General features: G+C 36.7%; 2 protein-coding genes across 3 annotated transcripts in view; both read right to left on the reverse strand.

Moving 5' to 3' along the window:
• Positions 1-6,423: 6,423 nt before the first annotated feature.
• Positions 6,424-8,691, reverse strand: gpr17 (G protein-coupled receptor 17). Its single transcript, XM_088914336.1, has one exon. The coding sequence runs from the start codon at positions 8,689-8,691 to the stop codon at positions 7,675-7,677; it is 1,017 nt and encodes a 338-aa protein (XP_088770462.1). The 3' UTR covers positions 6,424-7,674.
• myo7ba (myosin VIIBa) overlaps positions 8,611-17,235 on the reverse strand; it is a 38,086-nt gene continuing 29,461 nt past the window's right edge. Inside the window, exons 46-49 of one of the 2 annotated variants that reach the window (XM_088914335.1) lie at positions 16,834-16,917; positions 16,304-16,423; positions 14,822-14,953; positions 8,611-8,700 (exon numbers count right to left, since the gene is read on the reverse strand). In XM_088914335.1, the coding sequence (XP_088770461.1) occupies positions 14,858-14,953; positions 16,304-16,423; positions 16,834-16,917 (300 nt within the window). In that variant the 3' untranslated portion in view covers positions 8,611-8,700; positions 14,822-14,857. Of the gene's footprint in view, positions 8,701-13,537; positions 14,954-16,303; positions 16,424-16,833; positions 16,918-17,235 lie in introns of those variants that run through there. The other variant, XM_088914334.1, reaches the window with a different exon arrangement.

The raw sequence follows: 17,235 nt of genomic DNA on the forward strand, positions 1-17,235 counted from the left end.
ATACCTGGTAAAAAACAAACTGCTACCACTATCGGGACAATAACAGGCCTTATTTCACAGAATACCAATTCATACACAGGATGTGCAGCAGAAAAATATATGCAAACCAATTGCTTGTTGAATTATTTTGTAGAAATCTAAGAGTGTAACAACTCTTACATGAAACATTACTGACTTGTCTCTGCCATGATGGAAACTGATGGTTTGATATCCTCCAGGCCAGCTCTTGCATGAAAAGGAAGCCATGTGCCCCATGTGTTAATATGTCTGAAGTACCATCTCACTGCACCTGTGCCATGCTTGTTTATTAGTGAAACAGAACATTTCAAGACCTCCCTTGTCTGCGAGCATGAAGATGATTCAATTATTTAGGCAAACTATAATTTTTAAAAATAATGGTTCATAATAAGGTAATAAAATAACATTCAAAATGTTCCTTTGGTTATGTAATTGTTCATTTGTTTTGTTTCAATCTACACTTCCTTCTGCGGCGAACATGGAGTCTTATCGTGAGTCACCCATATTTTTCAGCACCGGGCATGCATTACTTTCAATAATGAGGTTCTTGCTTGTGACAATCAGAAGCAGTAATCCAGAGAGGCTATTAACTTTTTGGCTTCCCATTTGCAAGTTAAAATGACATATTGTACCTCTGAAGCATGGCAGCTATCTCAGAATTGGGAATGTGTGAGAAATTACAATATTTCAAAAGGCAGACAAGCATGTTCATGCTACCATGTTCTATTGAAATTCAACACATAACAACTTAATAGCAAAGGTTCAAATCCAAGCTCCTTCACAGACACCATTACTTTACTTGAACTGAAGACAAGAATATCTGTATTTTTATCATTTCGAAAGCACTTAACTCAGCAGGTTTCAGAAAGCCACTTATTGCTGGTAAGGATTTTCACAATTAGGAACCTCTCCTGGAAATGTGGGACAAGACCTCGAGCAAGAGACACCAGTCCATCATCAGGCACGCATACACATGAACAGTTGAGAGGCACCCATGAACCACACACAGCTCTGGAAGATAAGAGGAAACAAGAGCACCCAGAGGAAACCTTTGCAAGTCTCACATAAAAAAACACCCAACCAAAAATCCTGTGAGTGAGGCAACAGCACTAATTTCTATGCCACTCTGCCAACCTTATATAATATGTCATGTCCTGTTACTTTTATTTTTCTCATTCTGATTATATTGTTACTCTATATGTGTCCTTAGAGTTCCAGCAATCAGCAGGGTCTTAGTAACCCTATCAAAGTTCGAGAGGGGGAAATAGCAAGGGGGCATATATTCATGCCACTGTACCTCTCTCCTTCAATGGACTTCATAGGTTTTTAAGATCCTATTTGTTTGCCCAGTACACTTTCATAAAATGAATTTTAAGATGACTTAAAGTGGATGTGACTTTCAGAAAGAGCTGTTAATAAAGGCAAATAATGAAACAGAAATAGCATCAGAAAAATAAAAATAACACTTTGATAAATATAAAACATGCATGTCATAAAAAGGGAAATGTCAATGCTAAAACCTTAAACAATGTTCTTGCATTAGTGCAGAACCACAAAAGGCCTGTGACCCATCATTGTTCGTCACCTTCAGTTGTGTTTGAGGAGGAGCAGGAAGAGGACTGTGCACACACGTCATAGCCTCGAGAAATGTATCTAGAAAAAAGTACAAAATGTGCAATGAAAAAATCACCAGGAATAGATTGTGAGAGTTTCATAAACCCTTGCAAAGAATCTCAGAAGGTATGTATTATTTGCACTCTCAACTGAACGTACATTTACTGCAAAGATAGCAGATGGGTTAAACACCACAAAAATACAAACCAAAAAACAACACAACCTGTCTGATGTTTCAAAGCCACAGTGACACCTTCTTAGGAGGTGACAAGAGATGCTGTGCAGAAGTCTTGTGTTCCGGTTTACGGAACTCTAATTAGAAACAACTGACAGAGTCAATGAAAACTCTATTGTGACTTTGTCCTTTGTTCAACTAATATAAGTATCACATCACAAAATTAAGGCCTAGCCCAAATCACAAAAAAAATCAGCTAACAATACGAAATTATAAACCCGTGCTTGAGGAAAGATTTTTATTTGCAAGGGAGCTATTCCTTCACAGTAATGGAAACATGGCATCAGGGTTTGGAATTTGAGATGGGTGTTGATGGAGGAAGGTTAAAAGTTTGACAGTGGCTTAAAAATACATTTTTAATCAAGTTTGCCTCTAACTTGTGAAAGTGAGCTCTAATACTAATGTGTAATATGAACATGACTCTTATGGAGTTACGTAACTCTGTCCTATTACTAAACTGTCCAAACAGAATCTAAAATTGCAGGAAGGATCTTTGTTAGATATAAACACTGCACATTCAGACTTCTGTAATACACTAAATAGCACTGGTGCAGATGGAGGATACCTAATACCTGTATATTTACACCCACTCACACAAGTAGCAAACAGCTAAAGTAACTGAGAATATCAAGATGCTTGGATTGTTCAATGTATAATTTTCACATTTAGCTAGATTCTCTGGTGTATTCTTAGACAGGATCCCCCCCTCTCTACAGCCCACAGCTCTGAGGAGAACATAAGAGGATGCCCTGCATTTTCAGAAAGTGCTATGGACAGGAAGTGTTGCACAAACCCAATCTGCTGACATACCACACTTTGAGTCATGTGACTCAAGAAAGTCCAAGTCTCATACACACATCTAAGTCAGGGGATTTCCACCCTCCACTGCCTCTCAGTGTTGTGTCCCAGCTAATATGCCACTGCACAGACTGAAGACACAGCATTTTGTAACAAGTATCAGCAATGCAAATAGTTCCTTCCCGACTGCTCAGTTTACTCAACTGCGTTCATTTCAGTTGATTATGCATTACAGATATGAATCACGCTGTTTGTAAAATGTGACCTTCAAAAATGAAACTTGAGGACTGAATGTTGGAAAATAAAAAGATAAGTGAATGAATCGGATAATGCAGAACAACAGTATATTGTGCACAGCAATTCTGTCTATATATCAGGAAGTAGACTGTCTATCTGCTGTCTCGATTGCGTACACAGCAAAATCACGTGCACAAATAACTGGGAATGTAACTTAAATTTACCATGAATTTGTGGTGCCTGGATAATACATATTCTATGTTCTTTTTTCTCCAAAAATGTATTCATCATGAAAACAAACATTCCATAAAATTGGCATCTGCCACGATTTTTCAAGGCCAAGTGCAGGAATTTGCACAACCGAAACATATTAGTGATACTGTAAGCTGGGGGAAGATGCAAAGTAGAAAATAAGTGATAAGGATATTTATGAGCATTCTCAGCGATTGGACAAACTTCAAGCTTCTACTTAACAAAGGTGATTGATAATTTATTTCTACATGAATTTGTAGTCAGCGTCATGTACGTATTTAACGTAAACACAACAACAGGTTGTGATCGCACAATAACATGTGCAGCAAGCATGAAATGAGATAGTGTTCATTAAATAACCGTCTCCTTTAAGCTTTGTGTAATTCAAGAAATTAAGAAAATACCTCATATAAGGATTATTTAAGATCCATTTATAAAATCAAGGAGAGAAATATTACCTTCAAATTTTTTCCCAGCAGTCGTCCATATTCTTTGGGTCTTCTTTCTGGAATACAGTATGTCCCATTTGTGTGATACAAAAGGTTTTGTGCAAATCTGTTAAATAAATGCAAGAAATCACACATAAAGCAGATAACTATGATTATTGATGGTTAATGGATTTTTGAGAAAAAAAAGTATGTAATACCTAAGGTGTTAGGAATATGACTCATTAATTTGTTTGTGGAAACACTTTCTTTAAAGGTGAAATAATAGTAATTAATAATAACTGCTTACACTTATATAGCGCTTTTCTGGACACTCCACTCAAAGCGCTTTACAGGTAATGGGGACTCCCCTCCACCACCACCAATGTGCAGCCCCACCTGGATGATGCAAGGGCAGCCATAGTGCGCCAGAAAGCTCACCACACATCAGCTATCAGTGGGGAGGAGAAATAAACCTCCTGGGTAAGAATTTTGAATTGTTTTTGCATGATGTTATTTTTAATTTGATTCAGCACTGCTGTATTGCAGGATTTTTGTTGATTTACCTTTCAAACGTGTAAATACATACACTTGCACAAACAACAAGCCCAGTAACAATTCAATTATTCCAGTTTAAGGTCCATTTTCTTACCTACCATTTGGTTTGTCAGTCTGCTACTTCCTGTGTGCAATCTCTCTTCTCAGTATCTCCTATCAAGTCTCAGTTTCTGCTAGTCAGTTGCTCCTGCTTTTCACTTGCCTTGCTCTGAGCTGGAACCAGATCCTTAGAAATATCAGGACTGCAACATGTTTGATCACCTACTGGTGCCTACTTTATTCTAAAAGACTTTATTCTTCATACTGCATTATATATCAATGTCATTGCTCTGCTTTTCATTGTATTGTTTTATGTAATGTAAACTTAATTTTTAATGTTTAGTATTTTAATATGATGTACATGTTTTTTCTATGGTTGTTGTATCATGTAATATTATTCACTAGTTAATTTAAGTATTAACTATTTGTTACGTATGCTTACACATTGATATTCTCACAAAAATGGTGAGACAAGACACAAAAAACCAGTCTTGCAAAAGTATTCAGACACTTCCTAAGGTGTCTGTTTTTGTGAAACTACACAATGATCTATACACATCTTTTTAGACTTAATATTTTATTCAAAATCTGGGTGCTCGAAACAAAGACTCCTAAGGGTAAGATAAATTACAGTCAATGTCTTAAAAACTAAGAAAACAAACCAAAATATGTTGAGTGCATGAGTTTTTGTAACCCTGAACTCAATATTTTTGTAGAAGCACCTTTGGCAGCAATTACTGCTGCATGTCTTTTTGGGTAGGTCACTACCAACTTTGTACTCTGGCTTGGTGCATTTTTGCCCATTCTTCTTAGCAGATTTGCCATTTGCTTAGGCTCCCTCAAGGTTATCATGGACAATAGTTTTTTAATCTTTCCACAGATTTCCAATAGGATTCAAGTTGGGACTTGGCCACTCAATGATATCAACTTTCTATTTTGATATTAATGATTTTAACTTTATTTTTCTTAAACCACTCTAGTACAGCAGACTGAAAAGGTAAATATCCACCCAATTTTAAAGCCTTTAGCAGGCTGAAATATTCTCCACCGATATTTTCTTGTACTTTTCTACACTCGTTTTTCCTTCAGTCCTGACAAGCTTTCCAGTCGCTAGTGAGCAACACCATGATGCTGTCACCACCACACTTGACTGTATGGACATTGTTGACTGGGAGATGTCCCAATGTGTTTGCTCTGTGCCAAACATAATACTTGGCATTTAGACCGAAAAGTTCCAATTTGGTTTTATCTGACCACAGTACCTTTTGCCACATTTTTTGCGGGATGACTCAGGTGCTTGTGTTACAAAGCCCATGCGGGATATCTTGCATACAGGCCAGCTTTGTGGAGGGAGTGGAATATTGTTGACTGAGCACATTTTCTTACATCTCTGCCCCGGAGCGCTGCAGCTCTTTCGGAGTTGTTATTGGCTTCAATGATTAGTTTCTCCTTGCCCAGGTGCTCAGTTTCAAGGGACAGTGTCTGGGCAGTAACATGCTCCTTTCATTCTTGATGATCAAGTGGACCATACTCACAGTGATATTCAGAGACTTTGATATTTTTGTATCCTTCTCCTCTGCTGTTCAGTGACTTTATCTCTGACTTGCCTTGAAAGCTCTTCAGTCTTCATAGTTCAGTCTTTGCCTGAAACTCACAACCTGACCAAGTAAAGTTTGTCATGTGATCCACAATTATTGCACATAGACATAGTGCTTCACTTGTGTGTTTCATTAAGATTATTTTGTGCATCTAAATGAGTTTTGGGCAAAGTGTTTCAATACATGATTCCTGAAACATGATTTTTCAAATTTTCTTTCATATTTATTTTATATTATCTTTTGAATTTGGGATGTTTGCTTTAAACTTGTGGTGTAGATTGTGTATATAACAAATACTAAGCGCTACTTGTATAGTGAAAAGTGTCCACGGGGTCTGAATACTTTTGCAAGCTGCTCTAATTTATGACCACCATCATGACTGCTTTGCTAAATAGAACTACCTAAAAATAACAATGATAAAAAGTATTAAAGATGCAATCAGTATTCAATACTACTGGTTATTGCATTTTAATTCCACTATATATTACTGGTCATAAGAGGGTTTTTTCAGGTGTGGTGTTTATTTATTTAAAATTATTTCAAGGGGTTAGAAAGGGAATCTGTCTCAGTATGCAAGGATTTTTATAAATGGAAGCAAGACCAAGTTAAATGAGTAAACTGCTCATTAATTAATAATATAAACACAGCTGCTTATGATATTTTAATATTTAATATTTTACAATACAGTGATCAAGGCAGGGACAAAGTGAAATAAATAATGAAAAACAGATGAGACAGTAAAGCCAAATATAAACATGAACTACAGTATGTTTAAATCTCATTTAAAGAAGTCCCATATTCTTAAATTCAGTTTAGTTTGTATCTTGAAACTTGTAGCTGTGAGAAAATGATGTATGGAGAGAGACCTCTGGGAGGTTTGGGTATTCTGTGAATTCCCATGAAGAAAGATGATTTTTTGAGAAAGGAATAAGAGTAACCACAATAGCCATTTTGCATTTCTATATATGCAGGTGCAAGCAAGAATTTAAATTACTGCAATAAATGTTCACTTTGATATATCCACACTGTTTTAGGGAATGTTGTTATAAAAACAAAAGGTGAGAATAAGCAGATAAAAACTAAAGAGAGTATACATCAACACTCATCTAATTTCACATTAGACTGTATATGCCAAGACTAGATAAAACAATTATAAGTCATAGGAGAAAAACTTCACAAAACATAAAATGGCAACTTTACTCCCCCACATCCAGTTTTTCTACAAAAGACATGCTTTTTACACACAGAATGCATTATTATCCCTTTGTCCACTGATTTAATTAATATTTTACTTTTGAATCAAGTGCTGAAAGCAGATAAGAGTTAAAAATAAGAATAATAGAATGTGTTTTGGACATAACAGGTAAAACATCACACTAAACATTCTGCTTCTGCAAAAGAACCCGTCATTATACACTGTCTAATGATGTACAGATAGATGGACATTCTTGTCAAAAACATGGCAACAAAGAAAGTAAGACTGAAATTGCCATCGTGAACACTCTTTCTTTGGCTAAAAGAATGAGCAGGTGTTGCTGTTAATTTTGAAATAAATGTTTTTTACAGCTGATTGGCTTTGTTGCTGGCAAATCTAGGAAGCAGACAAAACACAGAACAGCAATATCTTGATCTATTTTCCCAATTTTAGTTGACTTGCACCAAGGGATCAGCATTGCTATTAAAGCGATCTTCTCATTGAGGTTTTAAATGGAGAAACGTATATCAAACAACATAAGACTCTTTTTTTTGGAACACATTCTTAATGCAATGTTACCTGAGTCAGCATGGTATCACATTTCTTTTTCCAATGGATAAAGAAATCTCACAGAGAGAGGGGGGGTCGTTTCTTTCGGGAGTGAGAGAGGGCGCCGAAAGCAAAGCGAAAACACGGTCCATCACATCAGAACTCAGACTTGGCACTCAGCGAGCTCTCGTGTGTCGTTTTGGCTTCCCCGCTGGCAGCTCCAGAGCACCCTGCTTTCTTCCCACAGAGCAGCTGCCAAAACACGTCCCGAAACTTCTCTGCACCGAACAGGTAAACGAGGGGGTCGAGAGCGCCATTCAGACAGGTGAGGGAAGAGGTCAACCGGTTCCCCAGCATTAGGGCTCGTTTAGTCTGACAGGACACCCCCGGGTGGCCGTGCACAATAATATAGATCACGCGGCTGACGTGGTAGGGTAAAAAGCAGACCAGGTAGATCAGCAGCACCAGACCTATGGTGCGGAGAGCTTTGCTTTTGAGACCAGTCTCCAGCCTTATCCCCTGGCGGAGGCTGTGGACAATCAAGAGGTAGCAGACGAGCGTCACGAGGAAAGGCGGAATAAAGGCCACGGCGATGGAGACGAGGGCCCGATGGGACGTTTTCTCACGGTACAGCTGCAGGCACACGGTGAGATTGTCCTTCTGGATGGTCTGCCGGGTGGCCAGCAGAGGGGCCATTGATACGGTCACCAGGATCCAAAGGACAAAACTGACGGTGTGGGCGTAACGGGACTGGCGGATTTTCAAGGAACGCACGGCATGCACCACTGCCAAGTACCTGTCCCCGGCCACGCACGCAAGAAAATAGATGCTGGCGTACATGTTGACGTAGAAGAGGAAGCCCACCACACGGCAAGGCACTTCTCCGAACGGCCAGTGGCCTCCTGTCAGGTGGTAAGCAGCCCGCAGAGGCAAGATCGCCACGTAGGAGAGGTCAGCAATGGCCAAATGCAGCAGGAACACGTTAGAGGGGGAAGTAGTGCCGTGCTGTCGAGAGAAGATCCATAGTGCCAGCCCGTTGCCAGTAAGCGCCAGAAGGAAAACCACTATGTACAGTCCTCCAAATACGATATTCTCCACCACTGTCTCTGCGCTGCAGCTCTCAGATGACTGGTTGGGGAGCATAGATGAGATTTCCACCGATGAGGAGTTCATGTCTCCTACCTGAAATGAGATGCAGACAATTGCTGAAAGAAAACAACGTGTTTCTCTTTACCAGTAAAACATCTGAAAATTAAGAAATACGAAGCTACAAAAATCTATATATATGGAAACCATTTGAAATATCAAAACTAATTTTGTGTTATTCATTGATATCCCGGTAAGAGCTTTCTAATTAACCTCTCCCTCTGATATGGATAGTTTTTTCAAAAATAAATTGCAGCATTCCAAAAAAATAGTTCTGCAGCCTTGTTGGCAAGTGACATCACACCATGGTCAAGAAATGTTTATTCGACAACTGTGTGTGCAAACTAAAGACATGCCTTTGCAGTAAAGAAAGTGCATTGAGTGCATATGGAGAGATGAAAATTGGGAAGAATTGAAAAGGCTACACTGATTTATGGAAAGGAAATACGAACAGTAACATTGATACTTTGACTATGAACTCTCACTTTTATATTATAACTTATGGTCTGCCTGAGATTTTTAAATCCCCATGAAATGTATTTCTCCCACCTCAATAAGACCTCCACAGTTTTTCCAAAGGAGGAGCATTCACACAGGAAGACAGAGGTTGTAAACATCTCCACTTGTTCCCAGCTGCAGTTTCATAAGCAGCTGATAGAAATACCAAAAATATCTTATAAATATTCTGTTGGGATCTAAACTCAACCCATGCTTGTTTTTCTCCAAAAAAAGTTGCATAGCTCTTGTAACATTAAACTTTTAGACCCAGACTACTGTTAAAGTAAATTAATTGTAATGGCCAATATGTTCATAAAAAGTGTGTAGCACAGTGTCAGGCAAGTGTTGTAACAGGAGATGTTTAGACCCCATGGGAAAGCACACATGTCTGAAGAGCAGATGTGTGCTTGCAGATAAGATACTGTGTTGGTCAGCCATGCTACTGTATCTTGTGAGATGATGGTCCCCTCTCTCATGTTCTGTTTTCAACAGAATGGCCATACAGTTCACCACGCTTGAGATGTTAAGTCACTTGATTTGTGCTCCCAAACAAATTCTGTTCATTGAGAAGGTGTTTCAGCTTCATGGTGGCTAACTGTTAATGGCTGTGGACACATACTTAGTCACAGACTGTCAAATGATGTTAAATGTGCTATAAAATCTTCAGCACTAAAACACATTTGTCCAATTATTAGTTCTATGTATCACATCGGTCTAGATGCATGACACTTGAGATTTTTTCAGTGTTATTGTTTATAGACTTATTCATAGATATCTGCATTCATGAGATTTGATATAGTCATCACCATTGTCACTATAGTATTGTTCTTAATTCCAGATTCATATTTAACCACATGTTCTAAATCTTTTGGACTTAAAATCAGTGAACATATTGTTTTCTTCCTCTATTTCTTCAAGAAATACAGACAGCTTAAGTTTAATCAGATACATTGGCTAGAAAATAAGGAGGCAGTGTCTGTTATGTGTTGCAGGTGTTTATCAGCAGCAGGGGTGGAAGACTTCAGAGTTCAAGGTTAGGAGAGGGTGTGTTATTCAAGTGTTGCTTTTATTTTTGTAAGACTCAGTGGGTAACATTAACTTGTTCTTGGCTTTGAATTTGATTATAAAAATGATCCAAAAGATAGTGATACATCAATGGAGAGAACTAGTTATGAAATCGAAGACTTACCCATGCAAACTATTGAAACATTTCAGGAAAAAAAGCAGTGCCACAGAGAAAATCTCTGACACACAAAAACATTGAAGAAATATTGAAATAGTACTTTCTTAAGGGCATGCACTCCTTACATAGGGAGAATCAGTGGATCACATGTCGCAACAGTCTTTACAATTTAGGCAAAAAATAGGGATCGGCTGGACACAAGATTGTTCATGCTGCTGCTCTTTTTCTGAAAATATTTCTCAGTATATCTGGTATTATTTGCCTTTTTATACAAAATAACTCTTATCTAAATGAAGAAAAAAATAGTTGACTAAAACAATTTTTTTCAAATGTACATTTTTATTTTTTTTCTGTACATTTTGGCGAATGGAGACTGTTGAGACCATAAATAGCACAACAGATGTAAAATTGTGGCAGTATTCCAGTAGCTAGGCTAAGTAGTTGGGTGAAGCAATATATTTCCCTATCAATCCTTCTAGTTTAGAGCAAGTGTTTACCTCTTCTATCTGTAAAACATATTCTGATCAGGCAAGATTGGAGTATGAAAAATTCCATTACAACATGATTTACATTCCATTAACATCTATACAAAAATCACCACCACAACCTTCTGCATGTACTGTATTTACTTCTCCCTGTGTAAAGTCTACATGCAAGAAGGCAAAGTGCTTCAGCTGCAGCTTCTGTGTCAAATTAGCAGGATTAGAACTGACTTGTACCTTTTGAATGAAAACCACCCTGTATTTTTCAGGGATAGTGTAATAGAGGAAACAGACAATTTCTATTAATTAGGTAACCAGTAAACTAGACTGCAAAATAAAGTTCACAAATGCCAATGGTAATAACAGATCATGTAAATAATATCACAATTAACACAAGTCTACAAGCTACAATATTGCAATATCAACATAACAATCTGACAAATTAAGTTTTTCCACTAGTAACTGTAAGACCCTAACTTTGGAATTTTACTGCACTTTACTCACTGCTTCCCTTGCTATCAAAAGATGAGAATATGATTTTAAGTAAGTTAAGTAAAATCATACGGATTTAATTCAGTTTCATTTATTATAAATGACACAGTGCACTTACACCTATCAGAAGAGACAAGAAAAGCACTTTTCAAGATAATTAGAACAAGACAAATGCACACTTCAGATATCTGCAAACTTTGAGGACACCTTAATGCAAACTTTTCTGTCGTTCTCCTCGATAGTCATTAGAAAATGAAAACTAAATATCAACAACACAGGACTAGTAACAAAAATTGCATTGTTTCAGCTTCTATTAATTTATAAGGTTTGTAGTTAACCAGTTTACAAAGACCAACAAGGGCACTTACTTATCACGATGATTCCCTTCCCAAGCTTTGCTGAAATAGAGCTTCCAAGGGTGTAAATATCTCACTGCGAAATGCTGGCGTTCATCTAACAACAGCTGGTGGTGGAGCCAAGATAATACACAGCAGCTCAGAGGTTGTGAATAGGGGAAAGTTACGACGAGAGAGATAAATGCAATGTGCTCTATCACGTTTATAAGGCAAGAGATAGAAGACATATCCTCCTATGAGTTCCTTCAACAAGTGAAAACAATTTCGTTAAAGAAAGAAATTCTGAGCTGATTTGGGAAACTGTAGCTCTATGAATGTTCTGTTGCTTCTCAAATTTGATTAGAGGTCTTGAAAGGGGGCTCTCATGCAAACTTTGACCTCATCTATTTTACACCATCCCTTTGCCTGTGAGGACCACTTGTGCCTTGAATGCTTGACAATAGCCTGAGTCAAGAGAAGGGACTCATTTAATTTTGTAAAAAAAGAATGGCGTGCCTCCATACCAATGAGCACCATGGCAACAAGGCCTAGAGTTTTTCCAAAAGCCTCTGTGATAACGCCTTTTTCCTCTATATCAATAAATAGAAGGGAGATTGTGTTGTTAATTGGTCGGTTTATGAATAAAGCCACAAAGATGACTCTTCATAGAAGGTTTAAACTAAGAAGCCCCCTGTGCTCTACAGAGAAAAAGAAAAGAAGATTGAAAGAAACAGGGGCTCTGTTAGCTAGGTTCTGATGGGAGGACTTATGTCTGGGCCACTGATAATCAGTCACATTTCCACCAGACAGATGTGGAGGAAAATTATAAAACGGAGTTATTTCTTTTATAGAAGATCACAGCTGCACATCTTACACATCGGTTCATTTTATTTTTTCAGCTTAGCCCCATCTTTATGTTAATGTGATTCAGTGACTTGAATAAAAGCACTGTTCTATTGAGACAATCTGAGAAAAGTTAGCTAGTAAAGGCTCTATACTGCTAACTGCTAATTTTGAATTATCTCCACATTTCTTATCAATATAACAAGGCACATCAGCTAAAACTTCAAAAAACGCAAATATCAACAATGTTGATATTTCACCCCATTATGAAACCATAATAACCACTAAGACAAAATGGGGACTGTTTTTAAGCTCTAGAAAGTTTACTTTTTACTCAAAGGTATTTACAGAAAATGCATCCACATAAGCAAGCTGAATTGATTTAATGATTTCCACGTTTTGTATCCTTCTTAAAGGAAAAAACACAAAAGTTGCAAAATTCTCACCCTAATGCTCTTGTAGAATGATCACAGATGATTTTGTAATATTTTTAAAAGGGACTAACAGATTTCTCTAATCAAAGCTCTTTAATGAAAGTCATCAGGTGAGAAGTAAAATACAAAAAACTAGGAGCTTTTAAGATCACATACTGCACTGGAACATCATTTAAAACGTGATCTGTTGTTTTTAAAATTACCTTTTGAAAAAATGTTAAACTTTTCCCTTAGTAAGAAGCACATTTCTACACTGTATGCAAAAGAACTATGGAATATTCTGTGATCCAGATTAATAAAATGTGTTTCCATAGAAGATAGGTACAGCCAAGACTATGGAACCAGTTCATAAGTAAAATCAACAGCTTCAGAGAAAAAAAAATTGGAAACAAAAATGAAGGAATTTTTTCAATGTTCTCTTTGAGAGGTTCTAAATATTTCTACTTTATGAAGCAAAAGAGATGTGATAGAAAACTGAAATGCTGCTTGATATTAATAAATCTACAGTATCTACTGCATGACTGATTTGAGATGTCACATCCATCCTCTGTTACAGAATAAATTAACCCTTACCTTTTAACATACATCAATAATTAGGCATCATCAGTTTTTGGCAATGTTTATTCAAATTTTCACAAGTGTACGTAGACAGCACACTATAGACATTTTTCCTTGAATAAAAAAGAACTGAGCAATATGGACAGAGAATAAATAATTGTTTTGATGAACAGCGTAATGAGAAATAATGATCATAAAACTAGTTCTGAACTGAGGAGAAGAGGTGAAGTAGTGAAGAGAGTATGGTAGAGATGAACATAATTGGCAATAAGAGTAAAAAACGAAAGCTTCGTAAATAACCTCTATGTAGTGAACAAGTATTCAGGAGTCTCGATCTGAAGCATCAGTACATTTGCATTCAAGCTTTTCCCTTCAAATGTATCACATGACTCTTCCTATACTCCCTAAACAGCATCTTTTCTTTTTATACTTCAAATCTTATCTTGAAATAGCTCCACGGATATTTTTCCTTGTGGCACTACTGAGTTCCTTTAGGATTTGATGGATTAAAAGAAATATATGAAGGTATATACCAACTGTCAGACTTAAGACCACTATTTCAGACAGAATTTGTTAACCTCATCTGAATGTTTTACTGCCACAGCTATAGGTATGACTGTACTTACAGTATCTGAGTAACTACAGTTTACAATATTTCATGCAGAACAAAGAAATATATGTGCAAGGGGTTACTGATACTAAACCTTAAAAGCAGCTATAGAGACAGCAGTTTTAATAAAATAATACTCAAAAGCATTAATCTGTAAAGGCTAAATTACAAATAACATAAACAATGTTGATCCAGATGGAGTTCTAAGATTTTTTAAATTAATGTTCTGGTGAGAGACTCTCTTTTAAAGCAGAGTGGGTGGAGTGGGTAAGGTTGCATTATTTATGATAAAACAAAGATCTTCTAAACTGTTTAATTGCTAGAGTAAAACATTACATTTCATGAAAACTATGACATAAGAGTGAAATTAAAATGTCTTAATTATTTAAAAAATGTACTTTTTCTACACACACAAAAAACATACTACTGCATATAAGAGATGTATTTTTTCTTTGCTTCTTGTCAATACAATAAATAAGAATACTTCTCTAATTTAAGAAAATCACCTTAAATATGTGTGTTTATAGCCATGTGAAAATGTGTGTTATTTTATGTTAAATGTGATTTATACAAAAGTCATATAGAAACATTCACACAATCGGTTTAATTCAGTTAGCCTTGAATCACAAGCCACAAAGGTATGGTGTTTTACTAGTGTGTGATCAGCATGGGAAATAATGCAATTGACACAGGTATAACATCAGCGCATGTTATGTAATTGCCTTTGTATCCCAGCAGGACTTGAGGTTTCTCTATCTTCAGGCAGGAAAGCGATTTGTCCTGGCGTGGACAGCATTCCTCTCATTAAGGTACATCGTTACATATGAGGTCAAAAGGTCATCCATCTTGTAACCCTTAATATAAATAAGACAAAAAGTACTTAACATTCAATCATTGTGATCACAGTCATGTCTTCATCGGTTTGCCTACACCGTCATCTACATGTTTTGCATATCTAGCAGGAAACGGTGTAAAAATAGATCATTATCTGGGACTCATCCCCATAGACTAAAAAATTAAACATCAGTGAATAGTGTGCAGAAATCATTTCTTTTATAATCTCAAATCCACCATTATTATTTTCTTTCATACTATCACCCATGTACAAAGAACATGAGGGAAGAGGACTGTGCAGGCTTTGTTCTGAAATATGTACTGTTGAGCCACTTGACTGCTGTAGCTCTCAGTGACAGAAGGCCGACATTGCGAGTACTCACTGCTACAACAAGACTAAGCCAAGGATACTCTAACTCGACCAACAACCAAAGGCAGTGTTCGATAAGAGAATTCAAGGTTAACTCTTGACCTTAAAGGAATCTCTTATGCAAACAGGTTAAAGGAATGAAATCTCTTTAGTCCTGAATGGAAGAGGCTACAATACTAGACCATGAGTGAACCAAGAGATTCTACTTCAGGACCGAGAGTGAAACTAGTACAAGTAGAAACCAAGAGGAAGTGCTTTCAGGACTGAAATAATAAAGCACTTCTTCATACAAAAGGCTTTGGGGATGTATAAAAAACTTCACAACCATGAAACCAACTCTATCAAGAAACAGGTCGACAAAATCCTTTGATCAATAAGCAAAAGGTTCCTGGAGGACCACAGTCTCTTCTAGTTTTTTACTCATTTAAGTATTCCACCACAGGTTAATTGATGTACATTTTCTACTGGGGAATATTGAAAAATTCAGTGTATATCCTGAAATGTAACAAATTGGTTCTCTGAAAAAGAAAAAATAACTCATTGTGCAAGTGTCAACATTTTCATCCCTGTCTGTTCATCATAAATTATTTAAATATTAAGAATTGTCTAGTCGGTATAAAGGTAAACAAGTTGAGGAGAGAGTGCTTAGCTTCTGGTTTCTGAAGCTGTTGGAAATGGTAACCTCAAAGTGAGGTATTTTTGAATCTCAGGACTGAGCACAGAAACAAGTCAATCATACAATAAGTCTAAACAAGGAAGCAGGTCAATTAAGTAATCAATTAGCCCTGATTATTTAGATCTCATTTAGGACAAAGTCCAGCAGACACAGTGATACTCCAGTTGGGATTGGAAACCATTGCAATAAGCTGCTACCAAACCAAATACCAGGATGAGCTGAATAGACTCCATTCAGCCTTTGTAGCCTTTCCTATGTCCTTATACACACTAATGACATCAGTAGAGCTGATTTTACCAGCATGCGAGAGTATGTTTCTCTTACCAATGAAGTCTCACACAGAATTTTGTTTCCTTTGATCAGATTACCAATGGTCATGTGAAAATAGGTACTTCCACTGCACCAGTTTGCTATTTTGTTAAAAGGGTAAGAAGCCAGGACTTCCTAAAAAATAAGAAAGATTGATAAAAGAGATTCCATACAAGAAACAATGCAGTGTAAGAAATTGTTAAATGTACTATACATTCTCTCAGACTTTTATTTTAATTTTGTGAACAAAATACATTATTTTCCCAGTAAATTTAATAATTTTATTTCATTGTTCTATATTAATTCTATAAAAAGAATATACATACTTCAGGCTGGTCGCTCAGTATGTACTGTCATTAACCAAAATGAAGACAAATAAAATTCTGTGTTCTTGGTAGATGTCTTTTAGTGAAAAATTACCTTCAGAGTAATCAAGTAAAAAGAAGGAGAGTATATCCAACTCTTTTGCAACTCACAAGACCTTCAGAATTCCCAATACTAATGCACTGGTTGGATTAAGAAACAACTACACAACAGTAGCTCACCTTAGATTTGGGGTGAATGAGTGTGACTCCTTGTTTGCTGATAGCTATCATTATGATATCTGGAAAAGCAGGTTCAGATGTTTGCTGAAAAAGAAGACCATGCCATTTTTCACTGTGCCACACTTTTATTAAAATGCTTTCCTTAGCAGAGATCATAGTCCTGATCTTGGTCATGATTGTGGGCTTTTGGATGAAGACCTCACTATGCAGTGGATAGTGGACAAAGTATATCTAGACTGTAATTTTGTTTGACCAGTTCTAAAAGTATTTGAAGACTTTAGATGTTTTACATTTAAATTCTTCATTACTCTAAGATGCATTTTTATTTATAATGAGACCATTTTTTTCATAAGCATCTGTCTCTATTTCAATATGTAGGTCAACTAGTCAATAAGTAACATG

Source organism: Atractosteus spatula, chromosome 4 (assembly GCF_055471065.1).
Source record: "Atractosteus spatula isolate fAtrSpa1 chromosome 4, fAtrSpa1.hap1, whole genome shotgun sequence".
Taxonomy (NCBI): domain Eukaryota; kingdom Metazoa; phylum Chordata; class Actinopteri; order Semionotiformes; family Lepisosteidae; genus Atractosteus; species Atractosteus spatula.